Source organism: Schistocerca nitens, chromosome 8 (assembly GCF_023898315.1).
Source record: "Schistocerca nitens isolate TAMUIC-IGC-003100 chromosome 8, iqSchNite1.1, whole genome shotgun sequence".
Classification (NCBI taxonomy): domain Eukaryota; kingdom Metazoa; phylum Arthropoda; class Insecta; order Orthoptera; family Acrididae; genus Schistocerca; species Schistocerca nitens.
Window position 1 is genome coordinate 522,162,965 of NC_064621.1, and position 23,844 is coordinate 522,186,808.

The following is a 23,844-nucleotide window of genomic DNA, read 5'->3' on the forward strand; positions in this document are numbered from 1 at the left end:
GGATCTTTCGTCAAGCGAATGGTTGAATATGATTATTAAGTATGGAGCTAATGCATCAGCATACTCCGAAAGGAACCTAATTGGTATACAGTCTGGACCAGATTAGTTACATGCTCTACCTATCTGATCAGCATTCTTCTGTAGCACAACGTTTCTAAAGCTTTTATTCCCTTCTTGTCTAAACTGTTTATTGACTGTGTTTCACTTCCATAAATGGCTACACTCCAGACCAATACCTTCAGAAAAGACTTCATCCCACTTAAATCTATATTTGATGTTAACAAATTTCTCTTGTTCAGAAACATTTTTCTTGCCATTGGCAGTCCACATTTTGTATCTTTTCTCCTTCAGCCATCATAGATTATTTTGCTGTCCAAATAGTAAAACTCGTCTACTATTTTAATCTACTACTTTAATATTTTTTGTCCTAATCGAATTCCCTCAGCATCACCTGATTTAATTCGACTACACTCCATTGTCCATGTTTTGCTTTTGTTATCACCAGCAAACCTCAAAGATTTTATTTCTTCTCCCTGAACTTTAATTCCTACTACAAAATTTCTTTGGTTTCCTTTACTTCTTGCTCAATCTACAAATTGAATAACGTCGGGGAAAGGCTATAACCCTGTCTCATTCCCTTCTCAGCACTGTTTCCCTTTCATGCTCCTAGACTCTCATTACTGCTAACTGGTTTCTGTAAAAGTTGTAAATAGCCTTTTGCTCCCTGTATTTTACCCCTGCTGCCTTCAGACTTTCAATGAGAGTATTCCAGTCAATATTGTCAAAAGCTTTCTCTAAGTTGACAAATGCTATAAACATAAGTTTGTCTTTCCTTAACTTATCTTCTAAGATAGGTTGCAGTGTCACTATTGTATTGCTTGCTCCTACATTTGTCTGGAATCCTAACTGATCTTCCTCAAGGTCAGCTTCTACCAGTTTTTCTGCACTTCTATAACGAATTCATGTTAATATTTTGTAACCATGACTTATTAAATTTATAGTTCTGTAATATTCACAATTATCAGCAACTGCTTTCTTTGGAATTGGAATTATTACATTATTCTTGAAGTGTGAGGGTATTTTACCTGTCTCATATCTTGTTCACCAGATGGAACAGTTTATCATGACCGGTTCTCTCGCAGCTATCAGTAGTTGTAGTGGAATACTGTCTACTCCCGGGGCATTGTTTCAACTTAGGTCTTTCAGTGCTCTGTCAAATTCTTCGCACAGTATCATATCTCTCATTTCATCTTCATCTATGTCTTCTTTAATTTCTATAACACTGTCTTCAAATTCATCTCCTTTTGACTTATCATCTACACTCCTGGAAATGGAAAAAAGAACACATTGACACCGGTGTGTCAGACCCACCATACTTGCTCCGGACACTGCGAGAGGGCTGTACAAGCAATGATCACACGCACGGCACAGCGGACACACCAGGAACCGCGGTGTTGGCCGTCGAATGGCGCTAGCTGCGCAGCATTTGTGCACCGCCGCCGTCAGTGTCAGCCAGTTTGCCGTGGCATACGGAGCTCCATCGCAGTCTTTATCACTGGTAGCATGCCGCGACAGCGTGGACGTGAACCGTATGTGCAGTTGACGGACTTTGAGCGAGGGCGTATAGTGGGCATGCGGGAGGCCGGGTGGACGTACCGCCGAATTGCTCAACACGTGGGGCGTGAGGTCTCCACAGTACATCGATGTTGTCGCCAGTGGTCGGCGGAAGGTGCACGTGCCCGTCGACCTGGGACCGGACCGCAGCGACGCACGGATGCACGCCAAGACCGTAGGATCCTACGCAGTGCCGTAGGGGACCGCACCGCCACTTCCCAGCAAATTAGGGACACTGTTGCTCCTGGGGTATCGGCGAGGACCATTCGCAACCGTCTCCATGAAGCTGGGCTACGGTCCCGCACACCGTTAGGCCGTCTTCCGCTCACGCCCCAACATCGTGCAGCCCGCCTCCAGTGGTGTCGCGACAGGCGTGAATGGAGGGACGAATGGAGACGTGTCGTCTTCAGCGATGAGAGTCGCTTCTGCCTTGGTGCCAATGATGGTCGTATGCGTGTTTGGCGCCGTGCAGGTGAGCGCCACAATCAGGACTGCATACGACCGAGGCACACAGGGCCAACACCCGGCATCATGGTGTGGGGAGCGATCTCCTACACTGGCCGTACACCACTGGTGATCGTCGAGGGGACACTGAATAGTGCACGGTACATCCAAACCGTCATCGAACCCATCGTTCTACCATTCCTAGACCGGCAAGGGAACTTGCTGTTCCAACAGGACAATGCACGTCCGCATGTATCCCGTGCCACCCAACGTGCTCTAGAAGGTGTAAGTCAACTACCCTGGCCAGCAAGATCTCCGGATCTGTCCCCCACTGAGCATGTTTGGGACTGGATGAAGCGTCGTCTCACGCGGTCTGCACATCCAGCACGAACGCTGGTCCAACTGAGGCGCCAGGTGGAAATGGCATGGCAAGCCGTTCCACAGGACTACATCCAGCATCTCTACGATCGTCTCCATGGGAGAATAGCAGCCTGCATTGCTGCGAAAGGTGGATATACACTGTAGTAGTGCCGACATTGTGCATGCTCTGTTGCCTGTGTCTATGTGCCTGTGGTTCTGTCAGTGTGATCATGTGATGTATCTGACCCCAGGAATGTGTCAATAAAGTTTCCCCTTCCTGGGACAATGAATTCACGGTGTTCTTATTTCAATTTCCATGAGTGTATATACTCCTTTCAGTTTCCCGTTATTTGCCTTTAATTGATTTTCCATCTAAGCGCATGATATTCATACAGGGCTTCTCTTTTCTCCAAAGGCCTCTTCAGTTTTCCTGAAGGTGGTATCCATATTTCCTCTTGTGATACATGCTTCTAATCCTTTCATTTGTCCTCTAACCTCTACTGCTTAGCCATTTTGCACCTCCCATCAATCTCATTTTCTTAGACATTTTTATTCCCTTTCACTTACTTCATTTACTGCATATTTTTTTCATCAATTAAATTCAGTATCTCTTGTATTATCCAAGGATTTCTATTAAATCCTGTCTTTTTACCTATTTGATCCTCTGCTGCCTTCACTATTGCATCTCTCAAAGTTACTCATTCATCTTCTACTTTCCCCGGTTCTGGTCAACTGTGCCTAATTCTCCTTCTGAAACTCTCAGCGACGTCTGGTTCTCTGAATCCAGGTCCCAACTCCTTGATTTTCTACCTTTTTGCAATTTCTCCAGTTTGAATCTACAGTACATAACCATACCTGCATTTTGACATATCCCTTTCATGCCAAGAAATCCCTCCCAACCAGTCTGGCCACCTGGGAATGGCATATCTGCAGTGTAAAGAACTCTCTTGCCCAGTATGCTGAGGGTCTTGTCAAGGCCTACAAATACAGGCTCTATCCCACAGACCTAGTCCACAAACAGATCTACCATGCCATTTCCCATCACACCCCCAAACCTCTCTTCACCCCCCCCCCCCCCCCCCAAGGACCAGCCACATAGGAGTGCCCCTTTTGTCACCCAATACCATCCTTGACATCTTTCACCAGAGCTTTGATTACCGATCATCATGTCCTAAAATGATGGACATCCTATCCAAGATTTTTCCACTCCTATGAGGTATTCTGTCATCCATCCAACCTCCACAACATCTTAGTCCATCCCTATGCCACTCCCAATCCCTACCCCTTGCCAGAAGAATCCTATCCCTGCGGAAGACCCAGGTGCAAGACCTGTGCAATCCACCCACCCAGCACCTCCTATTCCAGTCCAGTCACAGGTTTGTCGAGCCCCATCAGGGGTCGGGTCACTTGTGAAATCACCCATGTCATTTACCAGCTCTGCTGCAGTCAATGCACTTTTTTTGTTGGTATGACTATCAACTAGCTATTCACAAGGATGAATGGCCACCACGAAATTGTTGCCAAGAGCAAAGTAGACCATCCCCTGTGGCACAACATGCAGCTGAACACATGCTTTATTTCAATGGCTTCCACACCCTCCACCCACCAGCTTCTGCTCCCTCTGTCCTATCAGCTCCTTCCCGTTCTTGTCTCCCACCCTTTGTTTGCCACCCTCTGCCAACGCACATGCCCACCTTTCCCCACTCCTCACCTTTTTCGCTCCATTTTCCCCACTTCCATGCCACACAATCTCCTGATGCTGCACCTGTTGGCATTCTGGTCCCTCCACACTCTGCAAGACAGCACTCCTCTCCCCTTCCCACCCATACACTACTATCCCTTTCTCTTACCTGCCCCTTCCAGATTGCTGCTTCCATCCCACGTGTAAGTTGCATTCTGGTCTGAGTTGCTGGAGTTGCCAGTAACGAGTGCGTGTGATGTGCTTGCTTCTGTGAATGGACGGTGTGTGTGTGTGTCTTTTTTTCTGACAAAGGCTGTGGCTGAAAGCTAAGGTCTATGTACCTTACTTGCGCCTGTCTGTAACTTAACCCTTCATCTTTACAATTAGTAGCAATCTGTCTTTTTCTACATTGCTGATGTTCATAACCAATTAATTTGTATAACCTAATAACAGAACGCTTCTATATTAGTGCAAACTCTACTTCACATGTTGTCATCTCTCTTTGGTTTCGAGGCCTCTCTTCCACAGACACGTATTAGAAATAATATCATGGTTTTGACACGTTTGATAGATATATACAGAGAAACATGCACATAAGAAAATATGGTGGCTAGTGCAGTGTGTTGCAAAATAGATGTCTGTGTATAGGACAACACATGATGATAATCTAAGGATTAAAAGAGAAAGAGAGAGAGAGAGGAAAAAAAACAACCCAACCACCGATGACACTTTTAAATTAAGTGAAACATGTTTGGTCTTAAGAGGACTTCATGATGTTGTTGTTGTTGTTGTTGTTGTTGTTGTGGTCTTCAGTCCAGAGACTGATATGATGCAGCTCTCCATGCTACTCTATCCAGTATAAGCTGCTTCCTCTCCGAGTAACTACTGCAACCCACATCCTTCTGAATCTGCTTAGCGTATTCATCTCTTGGTCCCCCTGTATATGATTTTTACCCTCCACACTTCCCTCTAGTACTAAATTGGTGACCCCTTGATGCCTCAGAACATATTCTATCAACCGATCCCTTCTTCTAGTCAAGTTGTGCCACAAACTTCTCTTCTCCCCAATCCTCTTCAACACCTCCTCATTAGTTATGTGATCTACCCATCTAATCTTCAGCATTCTTCTGTAGCACCACATTTCAAAAGCTTCTATTCTCTTCTTGTCCAAACTATTTATCGTCCATGTTTCACTTCCATACATGGCTACACTCCATACAAATACTTTCAGAAACGACTTCCTGACACTTAAATCTATACTCAATGTTAACAAATTTCTCTTCTTCAGAAACGCTTTCCTTCCCATTGCCAGTCTACATTTTATATCCTCTCTACTTCGACCATCATCAGTTATTTTGCTCCCCAAATAGCAAAACTCCTTTACTACTTTAAGTGTCTCATTTCCTAATCTAATTCCCTCAGCATCACCCGACTTAATTCGACTACATTCCATTATCCTCGTTTTGCTTTTGTTGATGTTCATCTTATATCCTCCTTTCAAGACACTATCCATTCCATTCAACTGCTCTTCCAAGTCCTTTGCAGTCTCTGACAGAATTACAATGTCATCGGCGAACTGCAAAGTTTTTATTTCTTCTCCATTGATTTTAATACCTACTCCGAATTTTTCTTTTGTTTCCTTCACTGCTTGCTCAATATACAGATTGAACAACATCGGGGAGAAGCTACAACCCTGTCTCACTCCCTTCCCAACCACTGCTTCCTTTTCATGCCCCTTAACTCTTATAACTGCCATCTGGTTTCTGTATAAATTGTAAATAGCCTTTCGCTCCCTGTATTTTACCCCTGCCACCTTCAGAATTTGAGAGAGAGTATTCCAGTCAACAATGTCAAAAGCTTTCTCTAAGTCTACAAATGCTAGAAACGTAGGTTTGCCTTTCCTTAATCTATTTTCTAAGATAAGTCGTAGGGTCATTATTGCCTCACGTGTTCCAACATTTCTATGGAATCCAAACCGATCTTCCCCGAGGTCAGCTTCTACCAGTTTTTCCATTCATCTGTAAACAATTTGTGTTAGTATTTTGCAGCTGTGACTTATTAAACTGATAGTTCGGTAATTTTCACATCTGTCAACACCTGCTTTCTTTGGGATTGGAATTATTATATTCTTCTTGTATCAGTAGTTCTAATGGAATGTTGTCTACTCCTGGGGCCTTGTTTCAACTTAGGTCTTTCAGTGCTCTGTCAAACTCTTCACGCAGTATCGTATCTCTTCATCTACATCTTCATCTTCATCTACATCTTCATCCTCTTCCATTTCCATAATATTGTCCTCAAGTACATCGCCCATGAATAGACCCTTCCACCTTTCTGCTTTCCCTTCTTTGCTTAGGACTGGTTTTCCATCTGAGCTCTTGATAGTCATACAGTGGTTCTTTTTTCTCCAAAGGTCTCTTTAATTTTCCAGTAGGCAGTATCTATCCTACCCCTTCTGATATATGCTTCTACATCCTTGCATTTGTTTTCTAGCCATCTCTGCTTAGCCATTTTTCATTTCCTGTCAATTTCATTTTCGAGATGTTTGTATTCCTTTTCACCTGCTTCATTGACTGAATTTTTTTATTTTCTCTTTTCATCCAGTAAATTCAATCTCTCTTCTTTTACCCAAGGATTTCTACTGGCCCTCGCCTTTACATACTTGATCCTCTGCTGCCTTTATGAGTTCATCTCTCAAAGCTACCCATTCTCCTTCTACTGAGTTTCTTTCCCCTGCCCTTGTCAATCATTCCCTAATGCTGTTTCTGAAACTCTCTACAACCTCTGGTTCTTTCAGTTTATCCAGGTCCCACCTCCCCAAATTCCCACCCTTCTGCAGTTTCTTCAGTTTTAATCTACAATTCATAACCAATAATGGAAAATCCATGACGGACTGTAACAATATTAGAGAAGGAAAGTTGCTACTCACTATATAGCACAGATGCTGAGTCACGATAGGCATCCCCACTGCCTCCAAACCACCCCGTTAACTTTGCAGAATTTCTTAATCTCGAACCTTGCCTCACCATCATTCCCCAAAATCCCTTAACATGCAAACTAACCTTACATCTGCAGAAATAACCGCAGTCCGCCATCTAAAAACTGATCCCGACCTTATAATCCTACCTGCAGACAAAGGCTCCACAACCATTGTTTTGAACCGCAAGGATTACCTGGCGGAAGGACTCTGCCAGCTGTCAGATACTTACACCTACGAACCCTCCCACAGTGACCCCATTCCAGTAATCCAGCGGGATCTCCAGTCACTACTCAAATCCTTAGGTCCATCCCAGAACCTCTCTCCAGAGTCCATCTCTCTACTTACCCCTGCCACTCCTTGCACTCGCACCTTCTACATGCTTCCTGAAGTCCATAAACCCAACCACCCAGGATGACCCATTGTGGGTAGTTACAGTGCCCCCACTGAGAGAATCTCTGCTCTCGTAGACCAACACCTTCAACCTATTACTCCGAACTTATCCTCCTATATAAAAGATACCAACCATTTCCTCCACTGACTCTCCACAGTTCCTTTCCCTTTACCACACGGTGCCCTGCTCGTCACAATTGATGCCAGCTCCCTGTACAGTAAGATTCCTAGTGCCCGTGGCCTTACTGCTATTGAACACTACCTTTCTAGATGCCTTATGATTCCGAACCAACAACCTCCTTCCTAGTCGCCATGACCAACTATATCCTCACCCACAATTACTTCTCCTTTGAAGGCATTACCTACAAACATAACCGGGGTGTGGCTATGGGCACCCGCATGGGACCATCCTATGCCAACGTATTCATGGGCCATCGAGAGGAATCCTTATTAAAAACCCAGAATCCTAAACCCCTCACCTGGTTCAGATTCATTGATGACATCTTTGCTATCTGGATTTAAGGTGAGGACACCCAATCCACATTCCTCCAGAACCTCAACAACTTCTCCCCCATTTGCTTCACCTGGTCCTACTCAATCCAACAAGCCACCTTCCTAGATGTTGACCTCCACCTCACATATGACTACATCAGTACCTCCGTCCATATCAAACCTACTAACCACCAGCAATACCTCCACTTCAACAGATGCCAGCCATTCCATACCAAGAAGTCCATTCCGTACAGCCTAGCCACCAATGGCCATTGCATCTGTAGAGATGAGCAGTCCCCCTCAAAATATACCGATGGTCTCACTGAAGCCTTCACTGACCGTAATTATCCTCCCAACCTCGTACAAAAATAAATCTCTCGTGCCTTATCTTTCAGTCTCCCATCACCTCCCAAATTACCACAGTCTGGCCACAGAGGAAAACACCTAAACTTTAATGGAGGTACTCCGGCCTCTACCAGGACACTGGTCACCGGACTCGTTCTAAAAGAACCTGTCGCTAGGCGAATGCCACAGTAGTGCACTGGGTCGAGTAAACGCATTGCCAAGGGCACCGCCGAACGATAAACCACACTCCCATAATCAAGGAGGGATTGAACAAGGGCTCTGTAGAGCTGCAGCACCGTAGAGTGATCTGCACCCCAGTTGATGTTGCTGAGGCAGCGGAGAGCATTGAAGTGCTGCCAGCATTTCAGCTTAAGGTGACGAAGGTGAGGTAGCCAAGTCAATTGGGCACCAAAAACCAGTCCTAAGAATCGATATGCCTCCACTACAGTGAGTGGATCATCAGTAAGATAAAGTTCTGGTTCTGGATGAACAGTATGACATCGACAGAAGTGCATGACACACGACTTTGCAGCTGATAACTGGAAGCTGTGTGCTATAGCCCATGACTCCGCCTTGTGAATGGCTACCTGTAGGGGACGCTCAGCAACACCAGTACTGGAGGAGCAGTAAGGAAGTCATCCACATACGGAGAAGGCGAGATAGACGGCCCTACAGCTGCCACTAGACCATTAATGGCCACTAAAAACAGAGACACACTCAATACGGAGCCCTGTGGGACTCCATTCTCCTGGATATGGATGAAACTATGGGGGCACCAACTTGGACAAGAAAAGTTTGAAGCAACAGGAAATTTTGAATAAAAATTAGGAGCGGGCCTTGGAGACCCCACTTGTAGAATGTGGCAAGGATATGATGTCGCCAGGTCGTGTCATATGCTTTCCGTAAATCAAAAAAGACAACAACCAGGTGTTGGCGTCTGGAAAAGGCTGTGCAGATGACACACTCAAGGGACACAAGATTATCAGTGGTAGAGTGACCGTGGCGGAAGCTGCCCTGACATGGAGCCAGTAGGCCATGTGACTCCAGGACCTGACCCAACCGCCGACACACCATACATTTCAGCAGCTTACAAAGACCACTGGTGAGGCTGATGGGCCAATAGCTATCCACATCAAGCTGGTTTTTACTGCAATGGAAAGATGCCATCAAACCAGATCCTGTTGAAGATGACGAGGAGGTGTCACTTGTAGTCAGATGGGAGATGTTTAATCATCTGACTGTGGATCCGATCTGGCCCAGGAGATGTGCCAGGGCAATGTGCCAGGGCACTGAGGAGCGCCCACTCTGTAAATGGTGTTATTGGATTCACTGTGGCATGTAGCGAACGAAATCACTTTCCCTTCCAGCCGTCATGTGAGAATGCGAAAGGCTGGGGGTAATTCCCTGACACAGAGGCTCAAACATAGTACTCAGCAAAGTGCTCGGCAATTGCGTTTTTGTCGGTAGATAACATGCCATTTAGGTTGACACCGGGAACACCTCTTGGGGTCTGGTACCCGAAAACACGTTTGATCTTTGCCCAGACTTGGGAAGGTGACGTTTGGCACCCAATGGTCAAGACGTATCTCTCCCAACATTCCTGCTTCCGTCGTTTGATAAGATGGCAAACGCAAGCATGGAGCCATTTAAAGGCTATGAGGTGCTCCAGGGAAGGGTGCTGCTTATGCCGCTGTTGTAGTCACCTGCTCAACCATCACATCGATGTTACCGTGCGGAGGCAATTCAACGGTGACAGCAGAGGTGAAAGTTTCCCAGTCCGCCTTGTTTAAAGCCCATCTGGGCAGGCGTATGTGGACCTGACGCCAGGGCAGAGACAGGAAGATGGGGAAGTGGTCACTACCACACAGGCCGTCATGTGCTCTCCAGCGGATGATGGGAGAAGGCCAGGACTGCAAACCGAGAGATCAATGGCCAAATATGTGCCATGTGCCACACTGAAATGTGGGGGCCACCTTTATTTAAGAGGCAGAGGTCGAGTTGTGACAGTACCTTTTTGACATCTCTACCTCGGCCAGTAAGCACGGTGCCACCCCACAACGGGTTATGAGCATTAAAATCTCCCAAATGTAGAAAAGGTTTAGGGGGTTGATCAATCAGTGCAGCCAATGCACTCAGGGGTACTGCACCATCTGGAGGAAGATATACATTGCAGACAGTTATTTCCTGTGTCATCCTTATCCTGACAGCCACAGTTTCAAGAGGGGTTTGAAGGGGCACAGGTTCACTGCACAGTGAGTTCAGGATACAGATGCAAACAACACCTGACATTCGATTATAGTCACTACAGTTCCTGCAATATCCCTTATAGCTGCGGAGGGCAGGGTTCTGCATTGCCGGGAACCAGGTTTCCTGGAGGGCAATGCAGAAAGCAGCTGTTAAGCTTAACAGTTGCTGTAGCTCAGTCAGGCAGTGGAATTAACCACCGCAATTCCACTGGAGGATGACGTGATCGGAAGGCTAGTAAGGCATGGAACATTCAATGAGGCAGTTTACGCCTCAGCGTCACCTGCTGCCACCGATTTATTTCCTGAGCAGTCTGTATCCATGGTGTCTGGGGAGGTCTGGCGAAATCTAGGTCCTCAGCCGACGCCAGAATCTCCACCTCATCCTCAGAAGGAAAGCTTTTAGATAGTAGTGGTGTGGGTGCCATCACTTGTCCCTTGGTCTTGGGGGTCTTCTTTTTGGATTTCTCTCGCTGCTCCTTGGGTTTCTCTGGCTGGGAGGGCTTGACTGATTCTGTCTCCAGGACTGACTATGATCGTGAAGCCCTACGACCAGCTACTTTTGGGCACTTCAGCCACTGGTGGGAGTATCTTTCCCAATAGCAGAAAACTGGGAAGGGAGTGACCCAAGGGACCCCTTCCTAACAATAGGTGCCGAAGACTTGCACTTCTCCGGCTGAGAAGTGGGGACTTAAGTCACCAATGGTTGGGGGGGGGGGGGGAGGGGGGGCAGTGCTCCCGAGGTAGGTGGTGTGGGAGCAACAGGGAGGGAAGTGCCCCCGGCCATCAAAGAGGCAGGTGTAATCTTCCGGCTCGGAGAGCCAACCGGAATTCGCAGAACGGATGGGGCTACAACTGTTCTCGTAGTGGCAGCATAAGAGGTGGTCATAGCCACAGGATGCAGACGCTCAAATTTCCTCTTAGCCTCAGTGTAGGTCAATCACTCCAGGGTCTTTTATTCCACGATTTTCCTTTCACGCTGTAAAATCCTGCATTGCCAGGAGTCCCGATGACCCAGGGTGACAGGCATCTACTCCTTGGCAGATGTGGGGAGTTAACGGTGCAGGCATCAGCATAGCGATCCCTGTGTTCTCAGGGGGCTACAACCAACAGGGTACATGGCGGCCCCACCACAACAGACTGGCTACCGTGCTGGATATCAGGTGGAATCAAGTCCATGGTCACTGTCAGCGCAGAAAGCGACACTGCATAGTGCATAATGGAAAACACACCCAGGAAGGTGTCCTCACCCAACAGATGGCGAATGAGCGGGACTGCAATGCGACAACGAGAAAGTGGGTTACAGATCTCAAGGTACGATTGACACAATGCATCATGTAAGACGCCCTTCCCCAATTGGCTCGCTCTTCGGAAAAATTTTGAAGAATGGAGGTCAAGCCTTACAGGGGACCATCACATAAAGGCCAGAACATGTGAGACTCCTTTTAGTCGCCTCTTACGACAGATAGGAATACCTCGGGCCTATTCTTACCGCCCTGCGGGTCCGGGGGTATTCCGCCGTCCACCAGACCTACACAATATACTCGTCCATCCTTACACAACCCCTGCTCCCAATCCCTTACCTCATAGCTGTAATAGACCTATATGCAAGACCTGTCCCATACATCCTCCTACCACCACCTACTCCAGTCTGGTCTCTAACATCACCTATCCCATCAGAGGCAGGGCTACCTGTGAAACCAGTCATGTTATTTACAAGCTGAGCTGCAACCACTGTGCTGCATTCTATGTAGGCATGACAACCAACAAGCCGTCTGTCCGGATGAATGGCCACCGACAAACTGTGGCCAAAAAACAAGTGGACCACCCTGTTGCTGAACATGGTGCCAAACATGATATCCCTCATCTCAATGACTGCTTCATAGCCAATGCCATATGGATCCGTCCCACCAACACCAGCTTTTATGAATTGCGCGGGTGGGAACTTTCACCTGCAATACATCCTACATTCTCATAACCCTCCTGGCCTCAACCTTCATTAGTCACTGGTCACTGTCTCAGCCATCCAGCCCCCCCGGTCCCATTCCAGCACTACACAGCCATCATTTCACCGCCACACCCAGTATTTTAATTTCCTTTTTTATTTCTCTCCTTTCCACTACTTACCCCCCACCTTCTCTCCTGCCCCCCTCCTAAACTACAGAACTTCACTGTCTGCCATCCCCACCATACTATCCCTCCCCCTTCCCTCTCCAGCCTCCTCCTTACCCCAACCCAGTCGTCACTCCCATCATGCACTGGTGCTGCTACTCACAGTGTGGTTTCAGTTGTCTAAGACTGCAAGCGTGTGTGCAAATTGTGTTTGCATGAGTGTGTGCGCGCGTGTGTGTATTGCTGATGAAGGCCTTAATGGCCTAAAGCTATAATTGTGTGAATCTTCTTGTCGTATCTATCGTGACTCAGCATCTCCACTATATGGTGAGTATCAACTTTCCTTCTCTAATATTGATTCATAACCAACAGATTGCGGCCAGAGTCCACATCTGCTCCTGAAAAGTCTTACAATTTAAAACCTGGTTCCTCAATTTCTGTCTTACCATTATATAATTATCTGAAACCTTGCAGTGTCTCCAGGGCTCTTCCACGTATACAACCTTCTTTCATGAGTCTAAACCAAGTGTTAGTTATGATTAGGTTATGCTCTGTGTAAAATTCTACCAGGTGGCTTCCTCTTTCATTCCTTACCCCCATTCCATATTCACCTACTACTTTTCCTTCTCTTCCTTTTCCTACTATCGAATTCCAGTCCCCCACGACTACTAAATTTTCGTCTCCCTTCACAATCTGAATAATTTCTTTTACCGCATCATACATTTCTTCAATCTCTTCATCATCTGCGGAGCTAGTTGGCATATAAACTTTTACTACTGTGGTAGGTGTGGGCTTCGTGTATCTTGGCTACAATAATGCATTCACTACGCTGTTCATAGTAGCTTATCCACATTCCTACTTTTTTATTCATTGTTAAACTAACTCCTGCATTACCCCTATTTGATTTTGTATTTATAACCCTGTATTCACCTGATCGGAAGTCTTGTTCCTCCTGCCACTGAACTTCACCAATTCCCACTATATCTAATTGTAACCTACCCATTTCCCTTTCTAAATTTTCTAACCTACCTGCCCGATTAAGGGATCTGACATTCCACACTCCGACCCGTAGAACTCCAGTTTGCTTTTCCTGATAACGACTTCATATGGTCACAAAATACAGCATGATACCGATATACTGGTATTCAACATCATACTAATATAGGGTTTAATGTTATACAATGCTCAAAATGTAAATGAAAAGTTACTCCAAGTAGGTACTACCCCTTTCACAGGAGCATAAATGAGCAGAAAAATATTAATAAGTTAAAAGAAGAAAAGAAACTGATATCATAATGCACATCTGGGCAAATGATATTTGCCACACAAAGAAAATTTATTTTGGTGTTGTTTACTGTTACTGCTCTACATACTCTTGCTTCACTAACTGTATTATAAATTTTTGTACCAAATGAAAATTCAATCATGAAAACTAACAAATTATGAGAGAGAATTGCTGTCCATGTTTCACCTTCAGGAGACAAAATATTCAGTACTGTCAAAAGACATGTACAAACATAAAAGTGATAACACTATCCTAGCTTTCGGAACTATTAGATCCTTTCTCCCTGAGGAGAGAATGATACGTCAGGGAAGGCTGAAAAGAAAAGCGGGTCACTCAGACCTCAGGACGATAGGGACCAAGCAAAACTTGGGTGGGTAATGATGTAGCATCCGTTTGATACTGAAAAATCTGCTACTTTTTTTACACATCCACAGAACTATATAAAAAAAATAATTATAGTCCACAAAAGACGTCGTGTCCACAAAAGACGTCGTGTCCACAAAAGTCAACATCCATATACCAGCAAATACTTGTTGATACGTTAATAAGTTCAAGCTAGTGGCAAAAGTGTGGGTAATCAAGATTTGCGTTATCTGTTCATTTGATTTTTAAAGTGATCTTTTTAAACATATTTTCACTTCAAATCATCTTCATTAGCATACTGAGATAAAATAAATGTGTATGTTCAAATGACCCTCACTTATGGCCCATCATTGGCAAATTCCGAGAAGGACTTCTGCCATGCTAAATTTGTCCACTCACAGCTGAAAAATTTTGCGTACTTCTCATTCTTTGCCAAACTGGGAGAGCACTGGGAAGCTGAGAATGCCGGAAAACCACACTACAGCCAAGTTCCTCTATCTGACTTCACAAATCTGGATGACTTAACTAGTTATGCAGCAGTATCCTGTATCCTGTGATGTAGCTCATTAAAACTGGCATGTGGTGGATACTGTTTGGACATGGAGGACTTCAGCTTTCCCTCTGTAGACAATTGCCTCCCACTGAATTGTCAGGGAATAAATTCCAACCAATGATGAGCCTGCACGTTTATTTCAGTGCAACATCAACTTTCATAGTGCAAGCATATTCGTATCAGATATATACATTTACCAGCAGAACAGCAAATTGCCAGTAACAGTACTTACCACTTGTGGTTCAGCATTACATCTTGAGACACAATTTCATTAACTACACTGTTTCTGTCATTAACCTTCAGTTTTGTGCAGGCACAGTGCTGTTTGTGCACCAGAATGTTGTCTGGGGTAACACCAAGGTATCTGAGGCAGGGACTATGCTCCAATAGCACACCTCTTCATGTAACCTGGAGCCCTTTGTCTGCATGCCTACTGTGGAGATGGAAAGGGAAAACTTGGATGTTTGTACAGTTAGGCTTAAGCTGGTCACAAAATTATTTTTTGAGCCTCTATGGGGCTTCTGTTAGTCTTGCTTTAACCTCCTCTTTAGGATCTGCACAGGTGTGACAACACCGTTACTCTACACTGCCAAAGCAGATACCTCGCACGCCGATGGTGGCTCGATAATAACTGGGGAGCAGAAATCAGGGAGAAGGAACAAACCTCGCCATGTGAGTCAATCAAGGGAATCAGAGAGCATGAAAATATATTGAGATGTGCACATGAATACACTTAGCTCAACGGAGGTTGAACTCAGCATAAACACTGGTCCACTTAGCTTACTGCCACCTGCAAGTAAACACTTCTGTCAGCGGGTATGCACACACTACGTGACCTGTGCACCGTTCCGTGACAGGTTTTCACACTATTCCACCATGCTACCCAAGCCAGCTCATCTGCTCCATTGCAATGCCCGCTGGCACGGATATTGAAACCTAACACAATGCCCTGAATAGCTACAGGTCAGTCATCAGCTTATATGGAGCCTTTAGAATGAACCAGTACTGCTCGGTTATTGACAAATATTTATAAATGTCAATCTGTAGTGCTTTGTTATCGACAAATATTTACAAAGTTTTGGGCCAGCACACTGTCCTGAGGTAGATTATTCTTCTGTCTCCGATACTTGCTTCTTTCATTCTGGAATTCTACAACAAACATGAAGTTTTTCGATGGTGACTGGTAGCCAAGGTCAATGTGTAGTCTTTTGCTAGAAGGTATATCTTTTATAACAATGAAAATAATCAATTTTTGACAATATAATGTAACTGGATGGATAAAAAAATCTACTCACCAAGGGGCAGCAGGAGAACAGACACATAAAAGAAGGTTATACTTATGCAAGTCTTTCCTTCTCATCCTGTCAGGTAAGTCTCCCCTGACCCGCGGTTCGAGCTGACTTTTCCGAAATCTACTCCTTTTCCTAAACCTCTCCAGTCCTTTTCCTTCACTCCTCTTTTCCCTTCAACCCTTCTACCACAAGGAGCCACTGGCTCCGAAATATTGCGCAAGTATAACCACCTTTCATGTATATGTTCTCCTGCTGCCACTTGGTGATAGATTTTTATCTATACAGTTACAAAATAATGATATGAATATAATAGAGGGAAACATTCCACGTGGGTACATAATAAGGTATATCTTTTGAACCCAAAGTCTGAGAATAACTGTATCATGACTAGCAGACATGTTTATGTATGTATCTAAAAGATGAAGCTATATGGTTCTCTCACAGTTCTTACAGATTTGGAGGGGGAAGAGATATATCACAGTTGCTACAAGGATTATTACACAGATTTTCCAGTTTTAGAACAGTAACAATCTTAGCTTCCATCCAAATGTAAGGGGTTGGTTGATTACAACACAATTGTCGCATAATTTTAGTGGCATTTGTTTTCATCTACAAATGATCAATTCCTTTTACTAGGATATCATCCAAACCTGAAGCCTTCCTCACTTTGCTTTTGGCTGTTATCTTTTTACCTGTGTGCTGAAGAGGAGTGAAGCAATGCTAGTTTCTTCTTCTTTGCTCCTATTTATTTTTTGAATTTAATTTGGAGCGTTTCTGATCGCATCTGTTGTTTTCAAGAGCTGTCTGGTGTGCTAGGAGTTTCAATGCTATTTGGCTCATTGATCCCATATCTAGCCTTCAACTGTCTTTAGCCAACATATTTCACAGTTAGTACCGAATTGATTAATTGCTGAGAAACAGTAATTGTATTCTCAGAGAAGGTGATTGTCTTCAAGTAACTATATATTCCTATCATTTCATTAGTGTTTCATTCCTTGTGCAAGAGCCTTGCTGTAACTACACTGTCTCCACTTAGCATAGGCTGCCTTGACCTTCCTTTCACCGCTTCAAAAAATTTGCCTAACAACTTTGGTGTCAAGGTTATTTCAGCCACTGCACTACACAGTAGGATTTGGAATTTCTTCCAGTTACATTCTGTCAAAATTAAACTTTTAGTGGAGGGACTGCATGTGTTACTACATTGAAGTATTATTCATGGTGTGCTGCCATTTATAGCTGAGTTTGATTCCCAACTGAAGATGACTGGGTCAGTCATCGGAATATTCTGCATAAAATGGAATCAAAAATTTGGCTGTACATCTAAAAATACACCATTAATTAATCATATTGAGATAACCTGAGCAGTCAGAAGATTACTCTATTGTTATTATCTTCTAAGTGGACACATCGGATGATGTGGCTGTTAAGTCTCCCATGACATAGCTGACTAACCCTGTCAGAGTTGTACAAGTGAGCATTCAGTGGCTTGTATACTGAGGTGATCATGCAGTCACATCGTTCAACTATCAGCATTTCCTTGCCATCTATGCCTTACACATTTGTCATCTGTATCTGTAGACTTGGTCTACTGCACTGCTGTACTGTCTGTGTGGCTTATCTCCCACTCACTGCATGACAAAGTCAGTCCTCAATTTTTCTAAGTTTTATTATTCACAGAGATTGAAAATTTTTACTCTTCTCTTCCCATACTAAGTCCCCACAGCCCAGCACTGTTTCACTGCAAGGATACATAAACACAAACCAACCACAAAGAATGAGAATTTTGACACGGCTAATTGGTCACCAAGAGTGCAACAGCAACACTTGAGTGTGTGAGTGAGAGCACGCTCAGTGAAAAAGTGTAAGGAAGTGCACACCAAACTGCCTTTGCTGCTTCATAACGCTAAGTAAGATGCACTGGACAGGACACACCACCACCTATCAAGGACCTGACAGAGCGGTTACGGTACTGGAACAAACCAATTAAGCAAATGTAGCAGCCCAGTGAGTGCCAAGCACATGTAATAAACTGGACTGATTAGGTCATTACGAATGACACCTCGCAACAAAGCCTCTCCTCAGTTCAGCATAAATACCCCAATCAGCTGGCTTAGAGGCAGTCGATTAATAGGTCTGATGGCGTCTAGCTCTTTCACACTCTACTCTCTGATTATTCTATTGTAACATTTTTATAAGATTGTTCCAGTATTGTCACACTGTGCCAGTCATACTATCACTGCCTGGTGTAATGACTGAAGTTCTGTATCCATGTATAATGGACGAAAGAGTCCAGGACTACAGCTGGGTTGTCCATGGGTCCACCGTTACAGTTCAGAACACAAGCTGCTCTGATACTTCAGCTTTAAATGGACCAGAGAGTCTACCTAACCAGTGGACCTGAATCAGTATGAATCATGACATCACATTGTCTGACACCACGGTCCATCTCTTTAGACAACGTGACGCAAGAGAGGGTATCAACCATGCACTCAATTAATTATGATTAGTTCCTGATGAAGTTTCCAGAAGTTTTCACCATTGTGCTGTCTTAAGAATACACGATAGTAATGTATCGCCACAGTTTTGCAAGTAGCATATACTTTACAAAAAACACTGTTGCATTCATTTCCTAACCAAAGACTTCAAGTACCTCCCCAGCTAGGCTTTCAATAGTTACATTTTTCACTTTTAACTTTTGGTGTGTATTCTTTTTCCTTTCACCTCAACCAAGGAACTATTTTTATATGTGAAATACACTATGTGATCAAAAGCATCCAGACACCCCCAAAAACATACATTTTTCATATTAGTTGCAGTTTGCTGTCACCTACTGACAGCTACTCTATATCTGTGACCTCATTAGTCATTAGAAATCGTGAGAAAGCAGAATGGGGCACTCTGCAGAACTCACAGATTTCGAACATGGTCGGGTGATTGGGTGTCACTTGTGTCATACATCTGTACGCAAGATTTTCACACTCCTAAACATTCCTTGGTCCACTGTTTCCGATGTGATAGTGAAGTGGAAACACGAAGGGACACAAACAGCACAAAAGTGTACAGGCCGACCTCGACTGTTCAACGACAGAGACCACCGACAGTTGAAGAGGGTCGTAATGTGTAATAGGCAGGCATCTATCCAGACCATCGCACAGGAATTCCAAACTGCGTCAGGATCCACTGCAAGTACTATGACAGTTAGGCGGGAGGTGAGAAAACTTTAATTTCATGATCAAGCGACTGCTGATAAGCCACACATCATACCAGTAAATGCCAAACAACGCCTCGCTTGGTGCACACAATATGGCGATCCAATGGTAAGAGTGTGGGTACGGCGAATGTCCGGTGAACGTCATCTGCCAGCGTGTGTAGTGCCAACAGTAAAATTCGGAGGCGGTGGTGTTATGGTTTGGTCGTGTTTTTCATGGAGGGGCTTGCACCCCTTCTTGTTTTGCGTGGCACTATCACAGCACAGGCCTACATTGATGTTTTAAGCACCTTCCTGCTTCCCACTGTTGAAGAGCAATTCGGAGATGGTGACTGGATCTTTCAACACGGTCGAGCACCTGTTCATAATGCACAGCCTGTGGCGGAGTAGTTACACGCCAATAACATTCCTATAATGGATAGGTCTGCACTGAGTCCCGACCTGAATCCTGCAGAACACCTTTGGGATGTTTTGGAATGCCAACGTGCCAGCCCTCACTGACCGACATCGATACCTCTCCTAAGTGCAGCACTCCGTGAAGAATGGGCTGCCATTCCCCAAGAAACCTTCCAGCACCTGACTGAACGTATACTTGCGAGAGTGGAAGCTGTCATCAAGGCTAAGGATGGGCCAACACCATACTGAATTCCAGCATTACCGATGGAGGGCACCAGAAACATTTAAGTCATTTTCAGCCAGGTGTCCCGATATTTTGATCACACAGTATGTGAGTTCCACGGTGCACTCTTGCAATTCATTCAGGTGTCAGTCCTAGTGCAGATGTGTCTGTGCAGAAACTAGTCAGCATTTACACCTTTGCTTGCCTACTTATAATTTTATTATTAGTAAGTTAAAAATCCTGCAACCTCTTACAATATTTTTTGTCAATATAATTTCAGTCATTGCAGATTTTGTAAGCTGCATCACTATATGCTTGTAACTTATGCCTCTGTTTCTGTAAGATGCCTAAAATATGCAATAGTTTCCAGTGTTATCACTACCATTACAAGTAGCTTATGTTGTTTAGTTTTCTAATTTGCTATAAAAAAAGAAGTGCAAATACATAAACTTATCAATAGTCTACCAAACAACTGAAAGTAAATTTCTACTCAAAGTTAATTCGTGACAGAAACTGGAGTTGACTGGAAAGGAATAAAACAAATATTAAAAGGCTAAATAAACCATTAAGAACACACCACTATTGTTACTGCTACTGCCTGTTGTTGAATATGGATTTCGAACAAATTGCTCTGTTGCTGCAGTCAACATTGGCTCTTGAATGTCACGATACATCCGCTGCAGGGCATTATAACCACCTAGAAAAGAAAAGGAATTTAGTTATTTTCAATAAAAAATTTAATTTGTGTAACAAAGCATTATGTTTTATCTTAATGCTGATGATTTCATGCACAATGCTGTATCAGACTCCAAGAAACTACTGTGAAGACCTGCTTGTCTCCCGTTGGCTGTGAATCACATAGCTGTTCAAAACTAAAGATGTGTTCACAAACACTGTAAATTTTTTCCCATATGGACTGTTAGACAGCGAGATTTTCAGTACTCTGCTAAAATTGTTACAAACTAATATGGAAAAATTTTAAATTAATGTAAGATATATAGTCAGTCAACATCCCATTCACACTCAATAGTTCACGATTTAAACTAAAAACATCGTCTAACTTAAAAATCTGCTGTAAAACCAGATCTATGAACAGAATGAAAAATAAAGTAAGTAAACAGGAAAGTTTCATTTTCTTATCACTTAAAAAAATGAAAACAATGGAAAGGAAGAAAATAGCCAAGCACAGAACAGTACATTAAAAAATATTATGTTGGTGCTTAACTTCATAGCATTTTTGTTTTGCATGTTGTTATTTCGGATGCTATGGGTTTATTTATTGGTTTTCATTTTTTTATTTGTAGTTCACTGTTGCTAACCGAGTCCACATATTATCATTTGGAAATAGTGGGTGGAACTGTGGATACTAGAAAATAAAAGTGCCAAGTGGAGAAATCTGAACATATCTGAGATATTCTTCTGTTTGAAATCAACTGAGGGGTGACAGCAGTGGAGGCAGCCAGAAATATTTGCAATGTGTATGGGAATAACACTATTGGAAAGATCACAGCAAGAAAATGGTTTTCTAGTTCCAACAACGATCGTTCTAACATCAGTGACTCTACATTCAGGTAGGCCTTCCGGGTTTGATGGAGATCATTTATACACATTAATCCATAATGATCCACAACTGTGTACTCGATAACTGACCAATGTGATGAACTTTTCCCCATTCCATCATCATGCAACATTTGAATGCAATAGGGAAAGTTCAAAAATTGGGTATATGGATCTCACATATTCTAAGCTAAAATCAGTGGGTACCCATATTTACATCTCTGCTTACTTGTCATTAATTGGCTTGTGAACAACATAGGCCATTCCTATCCTGTATCATTACTGGTGTCAAGAAATGGTGTCTCCATGCTAACATAATGAATCTAAAGGAATGGTTGAGCCCCATACAAAGACCTGTGTGCATCCACAAAAGAAAATGTTATGCATCTGGTGGAACTGCAATGGTGTGGCATACTATTAACTGCTTCCCTGAGGTGTAACCATCACTGCTGACATTTTCTGTCAACAACTGAGACATCTTACAGATGCAATCCAAGAACAATGACCAGAAAGACTGCATGAAGTGATGCTACTCATCGATAATGCCTGCCCACATTATGCTAACCTGACGAAACTGGGTTGAGAAGTCATTCCACACCCATCTTATTCACCTGATCTTGTGCCATCAGATTTTCACCTTCACCACTCTCTATACAACAACCTTCAAAGAATTTCCTTTCTGGATGAAAATGCACCCCAAACATGGCTCGACAAGTTTCTTGCCTTAAAACCACCAAGATTTCTACAGTCACAAAATCGAAAAGTTACCCCAGCTTGGCAGACTATAGTATATAGTGAAGGAAAATATATTATTGATGACTAAAGTCTCTGTTGTGTGTGTGTGTGTGTGTGTGTGTTTGTATTTAAGAAACTTACGGGAAAGCATTATGAAGTTATGCACCAACCCAATACCTTTGTTTATAATTTAGGAAGCATACTGGGCATTTCACGAAACCTCAAAGTCATACTGGATTCATCCACATTTTGTAAATAAATCTGTCATCAACCCAAAGTTTTGTCTGAATACCAAGGTGAAATGTCCTACTGGAAGTGGCATGTCCTTGCCTTCCTGATTTTGACATAACTTACACAGTTATAGGGGAACTTCTAACCATGGTGACACTTTGCATTCTTCAGAGATACAAATCACTGACAGGGGTGGAAGAAACGACTGGGACTGACTGATAACTGAACTCAATCTTTGGATAGTTAGGCACTTAGTCGCCAAATCACACTTTTAATTTGTACCAAAACTAAGTTGGTAGATTCAAATATGAACAAAGTTATAAAGTCAGCCCATGTCCATAAGTGATGACAGCATAAAAAAGATTATGAAAATAAGACAGGACAGCAATAGGAATTTCTTTTAAAAAATATAAAAAAAATTGGAGGGGGTGACAAAGTTGCACTGATAATGAAAGCTATATGGTGCACACTGTCAGAATATCTCAACCTATGCTTGTCTATATCAAGATTTTGTGAAGTTTGTTTTCCGTACAGGAGGGTAATCTATGACTAGTGAGATTACTTTCAAGCAAAACAATCTCATTACAAAATAGAATTTCATAAAATATAACTGTTTCAAACTGCATAGAAGTTTTTCAACTACTTATGAGGTTGAACATTTTTCACAACACTTTGTTTCATAAATTATTTCCAAGTAACTTAACCACAAAAATTACCTGGGATTGATTCAAGATTAGATATAGCACGGTCATGATTTCGCATTAGTTCCTGAAGCATGGATGGATTTCTCGCTAACTCCATTGTCTGGCGAAGCAAATCGGGATTATTCAACATGTGGCTAATTTCGGGATTTCTCTGCAAGAGAAGTAGCACTTTGAAATTAAAATTTTTGACATGTAGGAAATTTCATATACTACAATAATAAATAATGATAATGAGCACAAAACCTATCAAATTAGCTTGAACTCATGCTACATATAAAAAAAATCTTAAGACCCTACTGAGCCAGTGCACTAGTGCATCACAAAATTACATACCTTATGTGTAGCAAACCCTATTGTGTCACAGCTTGGATTACATGATACACATAAAATCACTTCTGCATCATTAAGATTCATGATCTCTCAAAACTACTCATAACTCAAAAAGATTAGTCATAGCTGGATCCAAAACATGTAGCTCTTGCTTGACGGCTTTCCAAATGTACTCAATAAGTTCGTGGTAGTGGGGTATTGCAAGTGCACACTCATGCCCACGGAGTGTCCCTAAAATAATTCAGTAAGTTGGGAGTCAGGAGCGAAACACTGTTCCCCTTAAAGTATATTTCAGTTACAAAGTTCTGC

The 23,844-nt window shown here is 43.3% G+C and overlaps 1 protein-coding gene across 1 annotated transcript in view; it reads right to left on the reverse strand.

The window, feature by feature from the left end:
* The window catches only part of LOC126199341 (ubiquilin-1), a 112,842-nt gene that overhangs the window by 65,641 nt on the left and 23,357 nt on the right, over positions 1-23,844 (reverse strand). Inside the window, exons 4-5 of the mRNA XM_049936194.1 lie at positions 23,218-23,356; positions 20,556-20,675 (exon numbers count right to left, since the gene is read on the reverse strand). Of these exons, the coding sequence (XP_049792151.1) occupies positions 20,556-20,675; positions 23,218-23,356 (259 nt within the window). The remainder of the gene's footprint in view (positions 1-20,555; positions 20,676-23,217; positions 23,357-23,844) is intronic.